A 21,446-nucleotide genomic window follows, 5' to 3' on the forward strand; every position below is an offset into this window, starting at 1 on the left:
CGGAGCTCGCGCTTGCCTTAAACAGCATACACAAAGTCCACACAGCTAATATAACCCTCAAAATGGATCTTTACAAAGTGTTCGTCATGCAGCATGTCTAATCGTGTAAGTATGGTATTTATTTGGATGTTTACATTTGATTCTGAATGAATTTGAGGCTGTGATCCGTGGCTAACGGCTAATGCTACACTGTTGGAGAGATTTATAGTTGTATAAGTTGTATTTATGAATTATACAGACTGCAAGTGTTTAATAATGAAAATAGCGATGGCTCTTGTCTCTGTTAATACAGTAAGAAACGATGGTAACTTTAACTACATTTAACAGTACATTAGCAACATGCTAATGAAACATTTAGAAAGACAGTTTACAAATATCACTAAAAATATCATGTTATCATGGATCATGTCAGTTATTATCGCTCCATCTGCCATTTTTCGCTATTGTCCTTGCTTGCTTACCTAGTCTGATGATTCAGCTGTGCACAGATCCAGACATTAATACTGGCTGCCCTTGTGTAATGCCTTTCATAATGATGGGAACATGGGCTGGCATATGCAAATAATGGGGGCGTACATATTAATGATCCCGACTGTTACGTAACAGTCGGTGTTATGTTGAGATTCGCCTGTTCTTCTGAGGTCTTTTAAACAAATGAGATTTACATAAGAAGGAGAAAACAATGATGTTTGAGACTCACTGTATGTCATTTCCATGTACTGAACTCTTGTTATTTAACTATGCCAAGGTAAATTCAATTTTGAATCTAGGGCACCTTTAATAAACAAAGTGTAAATAAATACTATAATAGTATATTAATTAATGATACTAAAACAACACTGCAATATGGTAAAAAAAATAATAATAATAAAAATACGAGCAGTAATACCATTTGCAAAATGTACCATTGTAATCATAACTAGGTTTGCTTGGGCATTGCTATAATAAACACAGAATCTTACAAGCTGACATAAAACAACTCTGTTTTGGATGGAGTGTCTGTTTTTGCTAAAATCCCTTTTGCCATCTGTGACACTCTTAAGAATGGAAGAGGGGTGACAGACTAAACTGGCATTTTTTTCCAATTACCCACCAAAAAAAAAGAAAAACAAGACCACTGCGCAAACTGTAATAGACTGAATTAGGACACAATTCAGAGTGACTTATGAATGCGTAATTGTTCCTTCAAGGCTTGCCGTAGAGAGTATATGTTTATGTGCAGCTTTAGTGAGAAAACAATTTACATTCAACAAACACACTGTTCTGAGCCTGCTTCTTATTTTATTAGTCACTTAAGTGGAGAAGAACCTGAGAAAAATCCCTCGGTAAACAATAACCATCTGTTAACTCCCACCCGCTGAGATGTGTATGTGGGTACAGACTTGATTCTCCAACAATGTAAATGAGGCTTGAAAATCATAAAGTGTGATGCTGGCATAAGGTTTTCTGGGGGGTTTTTTAGTATGTTGCTATGACGTGGCTAGGGTATTCTGGATTGTTGCTGGGTCAAATGTCTCTATTATTATGGTTCCTAAATACACAGCCATTTAAAATTCTGGGTCAATAGGAGTTTTTTTTTTTTTCTTCAAAGAAATTAATACTTTTATTCAGCAATGACTCAATAAACTCATCAAAAGTGACAGTAAAGACCTTAAAGGATTAGTTCACTTCAGAAACAAAATTTCCTGATAATTTACTCACCCCCATGTCATCCAAGATGTACATGTCTTTCTTTCTTCAGTCGAAAAGAAATTAAGGTTTTTGAGGAAAACATTCCAGGATTTTTCTCCATATAGTGGACTTCACTGGGGTTCAACGGGTTGAAGGTCCAAATGTCAGTTTCACTGCAGCTTCAAAGAGCTCTACACGATCCCAGACGAGGAATAAGGGTCTTATCTAGCGAAATGAAGGGTGATTTTCTAAAAAAAAAAAAAAAATGCATATACTTTTTATCCACAAATTCTCATCTTGCACTGCTCTGCAATGCGCCACGCATGACATAATCATGTTGGAAAGGTCACGCGTACTTTTGCCTACTTCACGCATGGCGCATCAAAGAGCAGTGCAAGACAAACATTTGTGGTTAAAAAGTCTATCAATTTTTATTTATTTATTTTTTAGAAAATGACCGATCATTTCACTAGATAAGACTTTTATTCCTCTGCTGGGATCATGTTGAGCCCTTTGAAGCTGCACTGAAACTGAAATTTGGACCTTCAACCATTGAACCCCAGTGAAGTCCACTATATGGAGAAAAATCCTGGAATGTTTTCCTCAAAAACCTTCATTTCTTTTCAAATGAAGAAAGAAAGACAAACATCTTGGATGACATGGGGGTGAGTAAATTATCAGGAAATTTAAATTCTGAAGTGAACTAATCCTTTAACATTGTTCTAAAAGTTTTTCAATTTATGCACCAAAATAAAAAAATGTATCATGGTTTCCACAAAAACATTAAGCAGAAAGCCTGTTTGCAACACTGATAATAAGAAATGTACCTTGAGCAGCAAATTAGCATATTATAATAATTTCTGAAGGATCATGTGACACTGAAGACTGGAGTAATGATGCTGAAAATTCAGCTTTGAATCAAAGGAATAAATTACATTTTAAAATATATTACAATAGAAAAGAGTTCTTTTAAATTGTAATAATATTACATAATATTACTGATTTTACTGTATTATTTATCAAATAACTCCATTAGGGACAAACTTGATAGTACAGTCGATATATATACAGCATGAGGATGCACAGTGTTAGAGCCTTTGTAGATTCCGTTTATCCGGGGTTTAGACCCAGGGTTAACTATTTCAAGTCTTAAAAGCCCTTATGTTTGCCATAGTATGTATTATAAGGGCATAAGTCTCATCATGACTGTGTAATTCAGTGGCTAATACCTTGAGCAGGAGCTGGTATTTGGTGATCCTCTGGATGGGTTTGATCAGGTAATCACTGATGGACAGTCTGGAGTTAATCTCCTGCTGCACCTCCTGACAGAAACTCCAAGAACATCAGCAAACAGAGCACTTTACTTCAGAGGAGACATAACTAAGCTGCTCAAACACACTCACCTCGAAGAATCCGTCATATTCAGCCACAACAAACTCTGAGCGGGGCTTGTTCTGACAGTAGATGACATACATGTGTAACCTTCTCTCCTGCAGAATAGAGGAAGACATTTGAATGAAGTTTACTATAACACATAGACACACACAGAGTTCATTCTGTTGAACTCACATGCTTGATAAACAGCTCGGCCAGTCTGTCGTGTTCTTGCAGACATTTCTCCAGTTCACCAAGAAAGAACCTTTAAAAATAACAGAAAACATTTTGTGATGTGTATAAACTTCCCTCATTCAAACTGCATAAGATTTTCATCTGAAATTCAGTCTGTTTTCCTTGTTTAGTGCGCATAATTGCTAATATCAACTAGGAAATTTAATGCACAAGTTTTGCATGCTGATTATTTGGCTGGTATAAAAAAGATAAACTAGAAAAAGACGCCATTGTATGAAAACCCTGTGAGAGACTGTGACAACCTTCGCAGAGTCAATATACATTACCATTCAAAAGTTTGGGGTCAAAATATTATTACAGTTTAAAGGAACAGTATTCTATTCCAGTCTTCAGTGTCACATGATACTTCAGAAATCATTCTAATATGCTGATTTGCTGCTCAAGAAACGTTTCTGATTATTATCAATGTTCAAAACAGTTGTGCTGCTTAGTATTTTTTTGTGTAAACAGTTATGACTCTTTTCAGGATTCTGTGATGGAAAAAAAAGATGAAGAAAAGCATTTAATTGAAATAGAAATCTTTTGCTACATTATAAATGTCGTTACTGTCCATTTTGACCATAAAAGTATTTATTTCTTTCCTAAAAAACCTACTGAAATTTTACTGACCCAAACTTTTGAACAGTAGTATACCAAATATATCAAATTCTATGATTCTATGATCAAATTCAAATTCACAAAAAGTTCTTATTTAATGAGGATTTTTGTTGGTTCCATTAAATAAAGCAACAAAACTTTGGGCATTTTATTAGTTATTATTAGTTTTTGACCAGCTGTAAAAATCATTTCTAGCATTAGGTTTTGTTTAAGAAAATAGCTGTGGTTTACTCTTTATGCCAGTCGTAGATTTGATGAATGTTCCCAAATACGATCTTATCCTTCCCTGTCATGTCCTCCGGAACACCTTTTTCCCCAATCCTTTTCATAAAGCCCTGGGGATGATGAGAAAAACAGACATTTGGAGACTCTACTTAATAATAAATGTTCCTCGGTGGTTCTTTGCGGCACTTATACATTTAGGAAAACTCAGTAACACTTTATTTTAGGGTCTTTTTGGCTATTTATTAGTACTTATTAATGCCTTATTCTGCATGACCCTATTCTACATTCTTAATCCAACCCAATACCTAAACTTAACATCTACCTTACTAACTATTAATAAGCACTAAATTAAGAGTTTATTGAGGGAAAAGTCATAGTTAGTAGTTTATGTGTTCCCTATACTAAAGTGTTACCAAAAAGTCTTATCGATTACCATTTTGCACTGTATATGGTTCTCTGGAGGAAAAAAGGTTCTTAAAAAATGTTACATTAAACTCTATGTCCTTCATATCACTGTAATCATTTCTGTCCTGCAGCTATTATATAAGGTGACTAATGCAAATCAGCTGTTTTGATTGTGAACAAAAGTATCACAGAGGTTTAACCAAATGTTGAAATATTCTGCATCATGACAGGACATCTAAATTAGTATCATGACACAAATGTGCACCTTTCTGGATGATTTTGCTGTTATCTGTCACATACCTCAACTATGACACCCAGATCCTTCACATAGTCTCTTTCTGTCTGCACCATTTCATTTAAAACAAACCTGTGGATAGTAGAGATATGAAACATATCAGAATACACTAGAACATCAGCATGTTCCAACTAGTATACTAAGATTTGCATTCTTATTTGTTGTTTAATTCATTTGTTCAGTCTTTGATTAGTTTCTCTTCTCTTCATACACACAGTTCAGATGAGAGCTTACATTCGCCCTCTCATGGCCTTGTTCTTCTGCTCTGTTTCTGGGTCTCTGGGCGTCTGATCAGACGGGGCGACGCTACCCAACACTGGGAAAGAGCCAGGCTCTGGAGTCTGAAAGACAGAGAAAGTGAAAGAGAGAGAGAGATAAGAATCACAACTGAAAGGGAAAACAGAAACAATGAGGACAAAGTGTGTTAGGAAAAGCTAAACATTTTTTACTTGCAAACCCATATGAATGCTTTCTTATATGAAAAAGACGTTCTAGGTGAACTGAATTAAATGTCATTTAAAAGATCTGAAAAATGTCATGGGTTGACAGAAGGAACAGCAGAGGATTTGTGAATTGATGAAAAGCTAACAATTAATTAAAACATAAAAATAGGTGTCTTTGACTACTATATACTTGCATCAAAAAAGATTAAATATTAGGTACAGTGTACTTATTGTGTTCATGTTGTATTGAAAACACTTGTGCTGCTATTGAGGTGGGATACGGGAAAGGTTAGGGACAGGTTTGGTGTCATGGGTAGGTTTAAGGTTGGGTTAAGGTGTAAGGGAAGGTTCAACACAGTAATTGCATGCAGGTATTTTTAAATATAAGAAAAAAGTTAAACATGTATGTGCAGAATAAGTGCATTTTATCAAAAGAATCATTTAAATGTTAGTACATAGTAGCTATCCCATCAAAATAAAACACTTACTAAAAAAAAACAATGTTTTGTATACTTGCATGTCATGTGACCATTAAGGCCACGTACACACGGCAGTTAAATTCAGTTGTCAGTTCACCTTTTAGTGCTTAAACTTGTTCTGTACACACACACAGTACATTAACTCCCGAAAAATGCAGGTAGTGACAACTGCATTTACAAAAATTCTATGCAGTGTGTACGGAACCAAACTAAACAACTAGTTGCTAATGACGTGTTTAAACGTCTCTTCTGTACGTGTGTGCTGCAGGAAAATTAAACTGGAAGAGGTATTTTGGATGACATGGGGGTGAGTAAATTATCAGGAAAAGTTTATTTAAAAGTGGACTAATCCTTTAATGTAAATAAACACTCAAATAAAAATATATTTTGATTGATATCAAAAATATCAATGAAATTAAAACACTTACTAAAAAAAGGACAATGTATGTGTTTATCTGCATGCCATGTTACCAATAACTAACATCAGAGAACCGTAAACGTGATTGTGTTGCTGAATAATTGAAATATTAACTTACACTAAATGTTTTATGTTAAAGGGGTTTAGCTGACAAAAAAGTCCCTGGTTTAGAACAAGATGAGGGTGAGTAAATTATGACAAAGTTATCATTTTTGGATGAATTCTTCCTTTAACAAAAAGGATGAGGGATGCAGAGTGGGAAAAAAACAAGAAAAGGAAAAAAACAACAATAAAAAATTAACGAAAGTCTGTGTTTCACCTTCTCCTCCTGAGCGGAAGGGTCCTTGATGATCTCCATAGGGGGAGGGAGGGGTGTGTGGGGCTCGTCTTCAGCCTCTTCTTCTCCTCCGCTGTTCGCTCCTCGTCTTCCTCTCTTTGGAAAAAGAGTCATTCCCATTTAAATCGATTAAATAAAACCGACACCCTTGAGCCGACAGGAATCTATCATTCATGACTTCTAACATTAGGCTCATTCCTCATAAAACATGCACCTACACAGGAAGTCCTTTTACATAGATATGTTGTTTACTACGCTAAAATATGTGTTAGGTGTTGTACCAGACAAAAGGAGAATGCCTTTCTCTACGCATTGTTTGGTATGTGGTATTGCTACAATACTGGAATGTTGAAACACTGCCATCTTATGCAAGAATATTTCCTAAATGGTTAATGGTTTATTGTCGTACCTCTTCAGTGCTGTCTTGGTGTGGCGGTCCCAGTTCTACACTTTTGCGGCCGTCTCGTTTACGTTGCTTATTGTTGGGTTTTTTAGCATTAGTGTTGTCGCCCTTGCCGTGGCTGAGACGCCGTACGGGGCTGGTGAGCCATTTTTTTAATGTGTTTCCAGTAGTTCCAGAGCGTTTGGGTCCCGGAGAACCGGTTGGCAAAGAGGTCACTGATGTCTGAGGCTGCAGTGATGCGGAGGACTCAGATTTGACCTCTGAACTTCCCACAGGATAGTTTTCTGTTGAATAAAAATGACAGCGAAATTATATACAGATACTGACCATACAGAAATCATACAATGGAATTAAAAGACAACTAATAAAATCAAACAATTCTGTTTGGGGTCAGCAAGATAAAAAAAAAAAAAAAAAGAAATTAATACTTTTATTCAGCAAGGATGCAATCAATTTCAAAAGGTGGTATAATTGATATACTATAGTTTTTGTTAATATATATACACACAGTATATTCTATTTAAAAATCCTGAAAAAATATATTACAGTTTGCACAAAAAATATTAAGCAAATGATTTAGTGGCATTCGTTATATAGAAATTCAATAATGGAAGTAACGGACAACCAATAAAAGCAATAACGAATCTGACATAATATATAACCTAAGGAATAAGCATGAAATATACAACCTCAGAACATTTAAAACATGCCATTTAACCCTGAAAAATGTGCACAAAATATGGAAAATTAAAAAAGTCCTTACACCAGCTCAGACCAAGAGATGTTCACTTCAGCTGAAACATCAAAACCCACAGAACCAAATCCAACAGCAGAAAACTAAGAAACCTGAGTGCACTGTGTTGGACATTAGCCTCTACTGAGGCGAAAAGGAAAAGCAATTGTCTATTCTATAGGCCACTAGTTTGTAAGTGAAAGACGCAGTTGTAGACTGAAAAAACCAGCTTGACCTGATCTGAGCATAAAGGCATTCTGTATCTCCACATAGCAAGACATAACTACAAAGGGAAACTGCACGTAACAGTGAAAGGTACTGTGGAGTTTACAGCACATGGAATCTAACAAATCTTTTTAACACACAAATATTACTTGTCCCTCAGATTGTAAAATAGAATATTTAGTAATTTAGTCAACTATTAAACTATCATACTGAAGTACAGGACACTTAAACATAATGTGTTAGCATTAGACTGCTGTAATAGAACTGCTTATCAGATTTGTCTGTGTAAATCTCAAATCTTTCAACTCATGTTATGACTGGCAAAAGAAGTAAAGCCAGATACTTTCACTTGGTATCCAGGAAACAACAAATGTACATGGAAGGCATATTAAATAACTACTAAGTTAAATGTTTTATTTTTTTAATTTTTTTGTCAGGTGCAAAGCGTCGCATCAGCAAATTATTGACAGTTGTTTATTTACTCCTTTATTTAATAATTCACTTCATTTTATTATGATGGGAAATGACATGTGAATCAGTATCTTTTTTCGAGCAACTGGTAATAAAGAAAAAAGTGAGTGAAGTGACTTGTGGCCAAGTATGGTGACCCATACTTGGAATTTGTACTCTGCATTTAACCCATCCAAGTGAACACACACAGCGTGAACACACACCCGGAGCTGTGGGCAGCCATTGCTGCGGCGCCCGGGGAGCAGTTGGGGGTACGGTGCCTTGCTCAAGGGTCTCACCTCAGTCGTGGTATTGAAGGTGGGGAGAGCGGCGGATTATTTTCTTAATATTTCTGTTGAGGCCCATAGTGAGAAAAAATAGTATTGTTTGTTAATTGAGAAATATTTTGTGTTAAACAAGTTGTTTTTTAAATGAGTTCAATATAAAAGTCTTCGCTACTGAGTAACTCACTTATAAAGACAGTCTTTGCCGCCATCTAATGGCATAATAATGTAACTTCTGTTGCTGTTCAGTCAGGAACCATTTTTTCCGGCGGAAGAAGGCTTTTAGTAATTTTACTTCATGAAAGTTGCACTGCTACATATATGTTTTGGCTTTAATATTTGTATTGTGTGATAACCGTTTTATAAAAGCAATAAAGTACTTGAGGCTAGTGCTGCATTGTGAATAAGTCACGGCTGAAGGGGTCGCTTCACGTCGTGCCTAACAATGCCTTTCAGCCATGACTTATTCACGATACAGCACAGCCTCACGTACCTTATATATATATATATATATATATATATATATATATATATATATATATATATATATATATATATATATATATATTAAGCAATTAATACTTTTATTCAGCAAGGGTAAATTAAATTGATCAAAAGTGATAAATAAATAAAGACTTTTACACAATAATATATATATATATATATATATATATATATATATATATATATATATATATATATATATATATATAAAATAAATGCTGTTCTTTTGAACTTTCTAATTATCAAAAAATCCTGAAAAAAATATTAAAAATACTAAGCAGCAAAGCTGTTTTCAACATTGATAATAATAAGAAATGTTTCTTGAGCACCAAATCAGCATATTAGAATGATTTCTAAAGTATCATGTGACACTGAAGTCTGGAGTAATGATGCTGAAAATTCAGCTTTGCATCACAGGAATAAATTACATTTTATAATATATTAAAATAGAAGACAGTTCTTTAAAACTAATAATATTTCACTATATTCTGTTTTTGCTGTATTTTTAGGTTTTCAGGTTTGGTGAGTAAAAGAGACTTGAAAATAAAAAATGGTAAATTTTACAGTGTTGCGTACTGCAGCTTGCAGATTAATGCTTGTAAAATGTGTTAAGAAAAGCATCAATTGTACAGCATGTCACTGTTAAAATACACTGGTTTTTGACCATCTTCAAATTAAATCAACACATATTGAGCTCCAAAGCTGCTACAAACTGCTGACTGCAGAGCTGCAAACTCTGGAATTACATCAGAAACACAAAACAGAAGTTTGTCCACCTGGACAACTATTCCCTCCTCATAGAGACAATGTAGACAACTAAACAGCTCAAACAACATTTTTTTCAGGAATTCATGTAAGTTCTTTAACTAAGTTATGAGCTTTATGTTTGTGCTTTTAAACCCACCAGTACCACTGTTAGGCTTCCACTGTAAGTGCATTATTGTAAATGCATTTTATGTTTGTTTTTAGGATCTAAGGGATATGTCAAAATGATGCTAATTAACAGCATCCACAGACATTTCTGTAAGTAACAGATAAATATATGCTTAATCCTTAGAGGATGGGCTGAAAAAACAAACCTGATGTGTAACCATGCCCGCTGCTGTCTGCTTCAGTGCAGATCATTAACTCAGTGCTGGTTCAGACACTGCAATACTGAGTTACCGTAGACATTGCGTAAGTAACTTCCCATGGGGTGAGAATGGGACAAAGGTCACTTCCTTGTTACGCGTTTCTTAAAAGAGCCATTTACCCCATCCAGCCCTGAAACTGTCCCGCAAACACCCCCTCCCAGGTATTCACCAATCAGATCTCGCCCTGCTTGTCCTGACAGCCTCAGGGAGGATCCACGCTGATCATGTGCCGGGATAATGCTCCTTTGTTAGAGTTTTGCCCAATTTCCTTAGGTTTTACTGCTGTCATTACAACAGGTGACTGATGGTTAAGCATTCCAACCTTGGCAACAGACAAACTGAATCTTCATAGTGCTACTTTTTATCTAAATTTCTCTCTCAATATCAGACGAGACATCCACCTGAAATAAGCAGACACCCACACTCATGTGCACAAGTTGCTGATGTAACATTCTATCCAGAACAAATACAACAGTGTAAAAGATGGCCTAAAAGTCCTGTAGAAAATGCAGGAACAAATGTATTGTGTTCGCACTTTTTAGGGTGAGTAGCAGTACTGCAATACTCCAATTATTATTGGATCTCAAACTATTTTTCAGTGAAAAAACAAAACAAAACAAAACAGGAAAATATGCATTAAGTCAAAATTTTAATGTCGACCAATGCTAAACAATACTAAATTAAAATAAACTGTTCAAATATGTAACTAATAATGATTAATTTAATATTGTAAGGTCCTAACATTAACATTTGATTTTATTAATGTATTAGTAAATAAACGATTTAGGAGTATTTCTCATTGTTAGCACGTTAACAAACGTAGTTAACTTGTTTACAAATGTTGTAAAGTGTTACCTTAAAGGATTAGTTCACTTTGAAATGAAAATTACCACAAGCTTTACTCACCCTCGAAACATCCTAGGTGTATTTGACCTTCTTCTTTCTGATGAACACAATCTGAGTTATACATTTTTAAATATCCTGACGCGTCCAAGATTTATAATGGCAGTGAAGAGGATCTAGCTTCCGCCAGAATGCGTCAGACGTTGCGTCTTTTTTCGTAAGTTGAATACGGAAGGCATAAGCATTTTGAACTGCGAGAGGCTTAAGACTTTCTTTGTAAGTTGAATATGGAAGGTGGTCTGGTGGAAGTTAGAGATTTTACTTTATAACTTGTTAAATATGGACATTTTTCTAACACAAACGCATCGCTTCTCTTCAGAAGGCCTTTATTTTACCCCTCAGAGCTGTGTGGAGTAGACGTTTATGATGGATAGATGCACTTTCTTCAGCTTCATACTCGGTATTGGTATCGCTCACTGCCATTATAAAGATTGGATGCATCAGGATATTTATTAATATAACTCCGATTGTGTTCATCAGAAAGAAGAAGATCAAATACACAAATATTTATGCAACGTATGTAAATACATTAATATGGTTTATTCACATTATAACACAGGCATAAAATTTGATACAAAGGTCAGTCAATAAGTGTACAGGGAGTCATCAATCAGTCCACTAAGAGGTCATTATTCAAAAAAAAAAAAAAAAAAAAGTTTAAAGACCCCGATCCCAATTCGCTAAAATGTGCAGAATCTTCAAAGAGCATGTTATTCTTCAAGAAAAGGGGGTAAGAAATGATCAAACAGAGCAGGGAACTTGATTTGAGCTTCAAAGCTGAGGGAACAGCAGACACATTGGTTTGTTGATGGAGAAATTAGGTTACAGGAAAACAGAGAAGCTTGAGGGGGCAGTATCGCTCACACACACAATACACACAGTACACACTCACAGTCAGACACAGCATTGCTATTTTTCATTAATTATGCTTTAAAAAACAAAAACACACAGTACACATGAAAAAATAAAAAGATAAAATTTAAATAATATATTTATGCATAACAAATCATCCTATAACATTAACTAGTTTTATTCATGTCAAAAATCCTAGTTTCAATAATACAACTGCAAGCTGACTATGTGAGGTTAAACCAGAGAAAGTCATTTTGAAGGGTAAGATGGGTAAAAAAAAAATAGCTCTTGAGGTGTTCCTGTAGTGAAATCCACAGAACATAGCGCTAGCAACACCAAGGACATGGGTTCAAATCTTAGGCAACACATGGACTGATAAAATATATATAAAAGTATGTAATAACTGCACATTTTCACTTTTGACAATGTAAATGCTTGTCAACCTCCAAAAAAGACAAGACTGCTAAAAAAAAATCATCAATGATTTTGCATTTAGCACAAAACCCTGTTGTCTGTAAATAATCTTAAGTAAGTTGAATCACACAAAACACCCTTGAGCTCATCTGAGAACGCCAGGATTCAGATCAGTGAACCGCTACATTAAATACCAAGAGTTCAGATGAAAAGACGCACATACACTAACAACAAACTCCACTTACACACAAAACTCAATCATAATCATTAACTCAGACACACAACACCCAACTCCCCCAGGGCATGAACAGACACATGCTTGCACACACTGCAAAAAGAAAATACAACTGAACGCATCTGCATACATTCCACAAGCAAACAGAGTGTGTTGAGTTACGCACCTGCGCCATCACAAGAGCAAATCTTTCCCAAAATCCAACTGAGGCAAACTCCACAAGAGCAACACGACCTCCCACTTCTCATGCTGCTCGCTCACCGTCTCATAAGTGCGTCCAGAGACAGGTGAGAGACAGAGAAGAGGAGAAAGGGAGAAGGACAGAATGGTAGGTGGAGGACGCTTTGCCTCTGTCCGCTTTAATACTGAAGCTCAGCTGGAAGTTCAGCGCTACTCTTCTTCACAATAAAGGGGAGGGAAAGGGGGCGGGGCCAGGGCCACCAAGAGACACACACTCAAAGGGATACAGGAAGGTTCCACTGAATTCAATGAGGTCTGCTAAAACCAATATGCAAAACTAAAATGTTCTCCTCAAACGAGACTGGAGAAAAAAAAAACAGAAGTCACAGTCTTTCAGTTGTTTCACGAAAAGACAAAGTAGTATTGTGAGTGTAGTTCATTTGTGCGTTACATCAGCTACGTCTGCATGCTGCAGTGGCCCATTTTTGAGAGGGTGTGTCTATATCACAAGATCTCCATCCCCACTTCAGCAGTTTCAGGAACACAAACATATGACTAAATGGTCAAATTGCATATATAAATATCTTCAGCATCAAATGACACACACATTTAAGATATCCAAATGTCAATTAAAAGATGTCAATTAAAAGAACATTCATGATAAGAACCTGTGTACGCTCTTAGAAATTATTTTTTTTCTTCACAGAGATGCCACTGAAAGAACCTTTCAGTGAAGAGTACTTTAAAGAACCATTTTTTTTCGTACTGTGAAGAACATTTTATAATCTAAAGAATCTTTTTTTTTTCCACTATAGAAGAACCTTTTGTGCAACCTTTTGACAGGTTTCATGGATGTTAAAGGTTCTTCACTGAACTATCAATGGCAATAAAGAACCTTTCTTTTAAAAAAAGTAATTAAGTAGTAATTCGTAAGGTTATTCAATGGATCATCGGAAAATAGACATTACCTCATGTTTATTTATTATATAAACAACTTTTTTCCCCCAAATAATTTTGTGCAAAAATAACAACATTATATTATGATTGTTTTTTGCCTTAACTTTCTTTTTTGTTTCAATAGCAACCGGAGCTTCTAACAACCTTGTGTGTGTCAGTACAGTATTTATACACTGTTACAGTGATAACATAATTACTTATACGGTGAAAAAAGAATTTAATCATACCGCCCATCACTACATTTTGTAATAGAGAAAGAGCCTAAAATATTCTGAAAATGAACAAGATTACAAAAGTAAGTTTATATGGCGCATGAACATCCCCTTGATTTCTGATCATTTGAGGTGAATTTGATTTGCAAAAACGTCTCAGGTTATGCATGTAACCATGATTTCCTTGAGAAGGGGAATGGGATGCTGTGTCCCCTACACTGTAAAAAGTAATACGCTATATCTACTCCATAAAATTTTGCCAACAGATTACAAGCAATATTATTAAATTCAACAAATAGAATTGAGTTAGAATTAATCAAATTAATTCCTTAAATGTCAACCATTTAAAACAAGTAAAATTTAAACAAAAATATCTGAATAACAGACAGACGTCAAAGATGAATTAATAACTCTTTATTTTTTACTACCAACACTGAAGACTGATGATAACAAGCAGAATCACTGAAGGAAAGAGAAACATGATTTAACAGTGGTTTAGATGTCAGTGTTGATTGTATTGAAAAAAATGGTCACCATCATGATGAAAATCCAGTGGTGCACATACAGTACACATGTACTCTACTGATGACAAAATTTGTGTCACACACTATATGCTGACCCTTGAGTATGTGTAAAAAGTAAATTATACTTTGGGCTAAATGCTCTTTCTTCATCCCTCGAGAATAGGGACGGCTCGAATGGAGCTTTACAGTGCGAAATGCTCACAATGTGTGCATTCAGTTCCCTCAAGCTAACACATACACAGACAAACGGACTCCTGAAGACAAGAAAGAGGATGACGTATTTTATAGGAGCCTCTTTATACGCACAGTCGCACCTGTGGTGACTTCATCGGCTGTCGCTGGCCAATGTCAAGTTCATTGTCTTGTTTAGACTCATGCTTCAGACATCAGTCCCCATAGCGCCCTCTAGGGCAAGCAGCGTGAGTTCTCATTCAAAAGGGAAGTAACGCAACACTGTAAAAAAAGATTTTTTGATGTTGTAAATAAAACTACAATTATTGTAGTATAGGTTTTATAAGAAAATGTTATTTTAGTCTTCTTAAAAAATTTCACATTTAATTCAGTGTGTTACTTGCCAATTCTTTGTAATTATTGCGCAAATTGTTTCGACACCAACTTTTTCAGTGTATTAGTGAAAATGTAAAAAGTTGTAGCAAAACTTTCTAAGTACAGCTCAAATGAGGAGAAAGATATAGTATATTTCACAGGTTTTAAGTATCTCATGGAGGACAGCCAATATATGACATTTTCTTTTCTCCAGGTTGGCCCTACTTAGAAATCTATTCCTATTAGTACAAGTTAAATATGTGACAACCGGCAGAGAAACATTTTGGAAACAAAGTTCCAAGAACATCAACATGACTGTCCAATAATAGGACTGAAGTTCCAATAACAGAACTGAAAAAGTCCAGTCAGCAGAACGAGGTGTAGCATAGCGTGCAGTTAAATGTCTGATTGGACAGAATCCTTCATGCCTGACTAAAGATTTTCCATGTTTCTATGCATTACTTTCTGTTTACTCTAACCCTGTTGCATCAGAAAAAACACACACATACACAGCACACACACTCCACATACCCAAAGCAATATCACCTACTCAAAATAAGTGTGAACAGGCATTGCAAAATCCAAGATCATTCAAAGAAATAAATACAACTTTTTGTCCGTACACATATCTAAATTTTCAAGGTGCATGAATTTCTGGTTATGTGTTACATATAATTCCTGTCGGTGGAGTTTGCCCTGTGTAAGCATTCACATTCACAAGGAGGTAGACAATTTACAGTTGAGTTGAAGAAAGAGTTAAAAGTTCAAGACAACATAGCTCGTCATAGCTCAGCAGTCATCTTGACCTGTCAGTTCTTCATTTGCTTTCTATTTTTTTTTTTCTTGAAACCTACCTGGAAAATGCCGTCTCCCCCTTTCCTCTCTCTATTCTTAGATCCAGGCCTGAAGAGTCATGAGGTCAGGGGGTTCTGGTAGGGATGTTTAGAAATGTGCTCTTCTAAACACAGGAAGTGCAGTGTAGGGAGACAACAGGAAGTAAAGGGACTATACAATACAGAGTGTTCCGCTTCAGACAGTATGGGGCCTTAAAGACACACTTTAAAATCCAAAAATCTAAAATCCAAAGCTACACCCTCATGGTGCTTGCTTGACATATATGGACCCTATAAAGGTCCCGATATACTCACAGTGAAGTTCTTTTTAGTTTTTCGCTTGGGGTAAAAAGAAGTTCAAAATACTTTTGTAGCGGTATACTTTAAGTGAACATCCAGATGCCGCCCACACTGCTGGGATACAACAGATTGCTTTAAAGCAAGCAGCTTTACAGTATTAAACATTTCAATAAGAAGTATAACTTCAATTAATGCTACGAAGCAGCTCTTCAGTTTGTTAATTTTTATTTGCCTCTGACCTCAACAGGCTGAAAAGAAGAAATTAACCAGAGAAGATTTCCACGTCAAAGAAGGTGGAGCCCTATAGCCACACCTATCTATTAAGGAATCACCATAGACCAGTGAGGTTCGAAGATGTTTACCAGCGAACCTTTTTTCTGAAAGGTTTGCTTTGGCAAGCTGTTTCGAATTCCTGAAACAAACTCTAAACGAACCTTGTTTTGGCCTGATTCTGTTCAAAATGACATCAAATCAGTTTGTTCTTCAATTTTGTTCCAAGTATAAAAAGATAGAAAGATAAAAAGTCTTCTTATAGAAAGATGAATTATTCAAATGAAGACAACTGAAAGATAAAATGGTTCTGCATGGATCCAGTGTGGATCTATTGTGTGAAACATCTCATAAGCCTGTGAGAGTCCCAGGATTGATGCCCCACCAAACACATACACCAATCCCCCGAGCTGGATCAAAGCAGGACGCAAGCCTTTCATAGCATCACAAGCACCCTGCTAATTAATGATCAAACCCTATTTGTACCTCACCCATCGAGAGCAGAACTGGCTCCCCTGGAAGAAGCCAGAGCACATGCTGTTTAGAGAGCCGTGGGCACGTGTACAACAGCTTAAAGGGACGGATAATCCAAAAAAGCAAATTCTGAAATGACTTATACTACTTATACTTTATTTGTATGTTTTTTTCCCCTGCAGAACACAAAAGTAGCTATTGAACAGAATGTCCAAGTTGCTCTTTAGCATGCAAAGAAAGTACATAGTAACCAAGGCTGTCAAACTACTATAAATCATGTGGTTCTCAACCTTTTGACTCAAAGCACAATTTTATGCTCACACCCAAAGTGTGCTCAGATAAAGCTGCCTCTCAGTACTAAATTGAGTTCTTTTTCTCTGCTTATTGCGCTTAAACAGTCAAATACACACAAAATAATATCAAAATGCCGGTCTTGGCAAGTATTCATGTAAACACAGTCGGTTAAGTTTTAAAGGTCCCATTTTTCGTGTTTTTTTTTAAGCTTTGATTGTGTTTATAGTGTGCATTATAACATGTGTTCATGTTGCGCGTGTAAAAAAACACAGTATTTTTCACATAATTTACTTATCTGTATACCACTGTTTCCACTGTCATAAAAACGGGCTGATGACTTCCTTGTTCTATGAAGTCCCTCCTTCAGAAATACGTAACGAGTTCTGATTGTGCCAGCGGTTCCTGTGTTGTGATTCGACAGCAGCTTAGCGCTCCTTGGCGAAAGGTCACGCCTCTTACCATAACGTGTGCTGCACATAGTTTTACATGTGGATTATTGTGGTGTTGTGCCGAATGAACACAAAAGACAATAATTCCCGAGAGACTGAACTCTTTAATCTCCACAAACAGCGACAGAAAATGTACAAAGTTAGCACTAGTAACTCATACGGAAAACAGCCATATACATAAACATAGTCCCCTCTTGTGGCCATTATGTGCACTGCAGTCCAACATTAACTATTGCAGTAAGGATACCACAATTATAATTTTCGGGAACCGAGTTAAACATAAATTGTAACGTCTCGGTTACAAAGGTAACCCTCGTTCCCTGAAGGAGGGAACGGAGACGTACGTCGGACAGACCGACGAATAGGAATCTCGCTAGAGAGGCCAATCTACTTCGAGTGTAACTAAACGAGCCAATGCACATTGGCATGCAATCATATGCATCAGCTGCTCGCCTCGCAGCGCGGGTATATAATGAGCAGCAGGTGCGTTGCATCTTCAGGTTTTCGCTGAGGAGCCGAACCGGATAGGCGGCAGCATCAGCGGGGTACAGCGACTGTGGCGACGGGACGTACGTCTCCGTTCCCTCCTTCAGGGAACGAGGGTTACCTTTGTAACCGAGACGTTCCCATTCAGTCGGTCACGTTCGACGTACGTCGGACAGACCGACGAATAGGAATCCCTACCAAAGCGCCACAGGAGCTGCCCCCTTCCAGCGCTCTGTTGCAAGCCACCTGAACCCCCTTGCCTGAGGATGGTGGGACAGGGCTAACACAGAGAGAGTCGATCACTGCTGTTCCCCAAAACCCATTCAGTGAGACTATTGGATAACGCTGGGAAAGCGTACCCTTCGCTGGGAAAGGAACGCTGCGGAAGCCACATCCTTCCCCGAAGGAGTTATGTGGAGAAGTACATATGGACTAACCCTGTAGGGCTGTGCTACATATGGAAGAGCTGGGGTGACTCCAACCCGATGAAGGGTAGGTTCTCCCAGAGGGAAAGACACGGGCTTCGTTTAGGAGCAACCGTGGAACCAACCATATGGGATCCCCGTAGGGTCACACATATGGAACCCAGCCTAAACCCGGTTCTCAAGGATACAACGGAGTATAGGCCTGGCGCCAGACGCTCCGCCACGTCGGCTGCCGAAGGGATATCGGAGGACTCGACAGGGTCTGCCTTGTAGGGACTCTCTGGAGAAAAGAAGCGCATGTAGCGCAGCAAGCCGACACTAAGCCGGGGCCTCTCCGTGCCTCTGACCTGTGGCGAGAACATGGGAGGAGACTGGCTCGACACGAAGGCTATAGTATCTAGCGAACGTGTTAGGTGTCGCCCAGCCCGCAGCTCTACAAATGTCTGTCAGCGAGGCGCCACGAGCCAGCGCCCAGGAGGATGCGACACCTCTCGTGGAGTGAGCATGCAACCTGAGCGGGCAGGGCACACCCTGAGCTTGGTAAGCCAGGGCGATGGCATCCACTATCCAGTGGGCCATCCTCTGCTTGGAGACAGCCTTTCCCTTCTGCTGGCCTCCATAACAGACAAGAGCTGGTCTGAGGTCCTGAGGCTTTAGGTTCTGTCTATGTACAGTCGCAAAGCGCGGACTGGACAGAGTAAAGCCAGGGCTGGGTCTGCCTCCTCCGAGGGCAGCGCTTGCAGGCTCACCACCTGGTCCCTGAAGGGAGTGGTAGGAACCTTGGGCACATAGCCAGGCCGGGGTCTTAGTACCACGTGGCTATCACCCGGCCCGAACTCCAGGCACGATTCGTCGACCGAAAATGACTGCAGGTCCCCTACCCTCTTGATGGAGTCCAATGCCACCAGCAGCAAAGTCTTCATAGACAGAATCTTTAAGTCTGCTGACAGCAAAGGCTCAAAGGGAGCAATCTGAAGTGCTCTCAGCACCAGAGTGAGGTCCCAAGAGGGTATGGAGAGGGGACGAGAAGGATTTAACCGTCTCGCCCCCCTAAGGAACCTGATGACCAGGTCGTGCTGACCAACAGATTTGCCATCTAAGTGGTCGTGGTAAGCGGATATAGCAGCAGTATGGACTTTTGAGGGTGGAGGGGGGACAGCCTACGCTCCAACCCTACTGCAAGAAGGAAAGCACGACTCTGATCGAGCATCTTCGGGGGTCTTCCCGGCGAGAAGGGCACCACTCGACGAACAGGTTCCACTTTGGAGGCGTAAGCACGTCTCGTAGACAGTGCACGTGCCGAAGTGATGGTGTTAAGTACCTCAGGGGGTAAGTCACCTAGAACCTCCGCATCCCGTCCAAGGGACCAGACATGGAGTTTCCAGAGGTCTGGACGCGGGTGCCAAAGAGTGCCCCGTCTCTGAGAAAGAAGGTCTTTCCTCAGAGGGATGGGCCAGGGAGGGGCTGTCGCGAGGAGTGAGAGTTCTGGGAACCAGGTCCGGTTGGGCCAGTAAGGCGCAACTAACAAGACCTGCTCCTTGTCCTCCCTGACTTTGCACAGGGTCTGTGCAAGTAGGCTCACTGGGGGAAACGCATATTTGCGCAGGCCCCGGGGCCAGCTGTGAGCCAGTGCATCTGTCCCGAGTGTCCCCTCGGTCAGAGAGTAAAACAACTGGCAGTGGGAGGTTTCTGGTGAGGCAAACAGGTCTACCTGAGCCTTTCCGAATTCTCTCCAGATCAGCTGAACCACCTGGGGGTGGAGTCGCCACTCTCCTGGCAGCGCAGCTCGTGATAGCTCGTCGGCCACACGGTTGAGCACACCGGAGACATGAATGGCGCGAAGCGACCTCAGATGCTTCCGACTCCACAGGAGGAAATTGGGGGGCGAGTTGTGACATGCGACGGGAGCGTAGACCACCTTGACGGTTGATGTACGCAACGGTCGCAGTGTTGTCCATACGGACCAGTACATGCTTGCCCTGAAGCAGGCCTTTGAGGCGGCTCAGAGCAAGGCGTACTGCCAGCAACTCGAGGCAATTGATGTGCCAATGCAGATGGGGTCCCGTCCAAACCCCTGAGACTGCATGCCCGTATTACGTGGCACCCCAGCCGGTGGCAGAAGCATCTGTGAACACCACAGCATGCCGGGACACCTGTTCTAGGGGCACTCCTGCCCGAAGAAACAAGGGGTCCGACCACGGACTGAAGGTTCGGCGGCACTCCTGAGTGATTGGCACCCGGAATGTGCCGCGCTGCCACGCCCATCTCGGGACTCGGCCGTGAAGCCAGTGCTGAAGCGGTCTCATATGAAGCAGACCGAGCGGTGTTACAGCCGCAGCAGCCGCCATATGCCCCAGGAGCCTCTGAAAGAACTTCAGTGGGACCGCTGTCCTGCCATTGAATGTATTCAGGCAGTTCAACACTGACCGAGCACGTTCCTCTGTGAGGCGTGCTATCTGCTCGACCGAATCCAACTCCATACCGAGAAAAGAGATCCTCTGCACCGGGGCGAGTTTGCTCTTTTCCCAGTTGACCTGAAGCCCCAACTGGCTGAGGTGTCTGAGCACCAAATCCCTGTGTTTGCACAACTGATCCCGGGACTGTGCTAGAATGAGCCAGTCGTCGAGATAGTTGAGAATGCGAACACCCCGTTCTCTCATGGGAACAAGGGCTCCCTCCACGACTTTCGTGAAGACGCGGGGAGACAGGGCCAGCCCGAAGGGTAGGACTCTGTACTGATATGCTCGACCTTCGAACGCGAATCTCAGGAATGGCCTGTGTCGCGGAAGAATTGAAACATGGAAGTACGCGTCCTTCAGGTCAATCGCTGCAAACCAATCTCGGGGACGGATGCACTCGAA

General features: G+C 39.3%; 1 protein-coding gene across 3 annotated transcripts in view; it reads right to left on the minus strand.

The window, feature by feature from the left end:
- kalrnb (kalirin RhoGEF kinase b) overlaps positions 1–21,446 on the minus strand; it is a 116,022-nt gene that overhangs the window by 10,251 nt on the left and 84,325 nt on the right. For 2 of the 3 annotated variants that reach the window (XM_067372564.1, XM_067372565.1), the window contains 8 exons: positions 6,909–7,186; positions 6,482–6,595; positions 5,057–5,163; positions 4,828–4,894; positions 4,129–4,232; positions 3,241–3,310; positions 3,075–3,161; positions 2,901–2,993 (listed from right to left, as the gene is read on the minus strand). In XM_067372564.1, coding sequence (XP_067228665.1) covers positions 2,901–2,993; positions 3,075–3,161; positions 3,241–3,310; positions 4,129–4,232; positions 4,828–4,894; positions 5,057–5,163; positions 6,482–6,595; positions 6,909–7,186 — 920 coding nt within the window. Of the gene's footprint in view, positions 1–2,900; positions 2,994–3,074; positions 3,162–3,240; positions 3,311–4,128; positions 4,233–4,827; positions 4,895–5,056; positions 5,164–6,481; positions 6,596–6,908; positions 7,187–12,801; positions 12,985–21,446 lie in introns of those variants that run through there. The other variant, XM_067372566.1, reaches the window with a different exon arrangement.

This window comes from Chanodichthys erythropterus, chromosome 21 (assembly GCF_024489055.1).
Source record: "Chanodichthys erythropterus isolate Z2021 chromosome 21, ASM2448905v1, whole genome shotgun sequence".
NCBI classification, from domain to species: Eukaryota; Metazoa; Chordata; class Actinopteri; order Cypriniformes; family Xenocyprididae; genus Chanodichthys; species Chanodichthys erythropterus.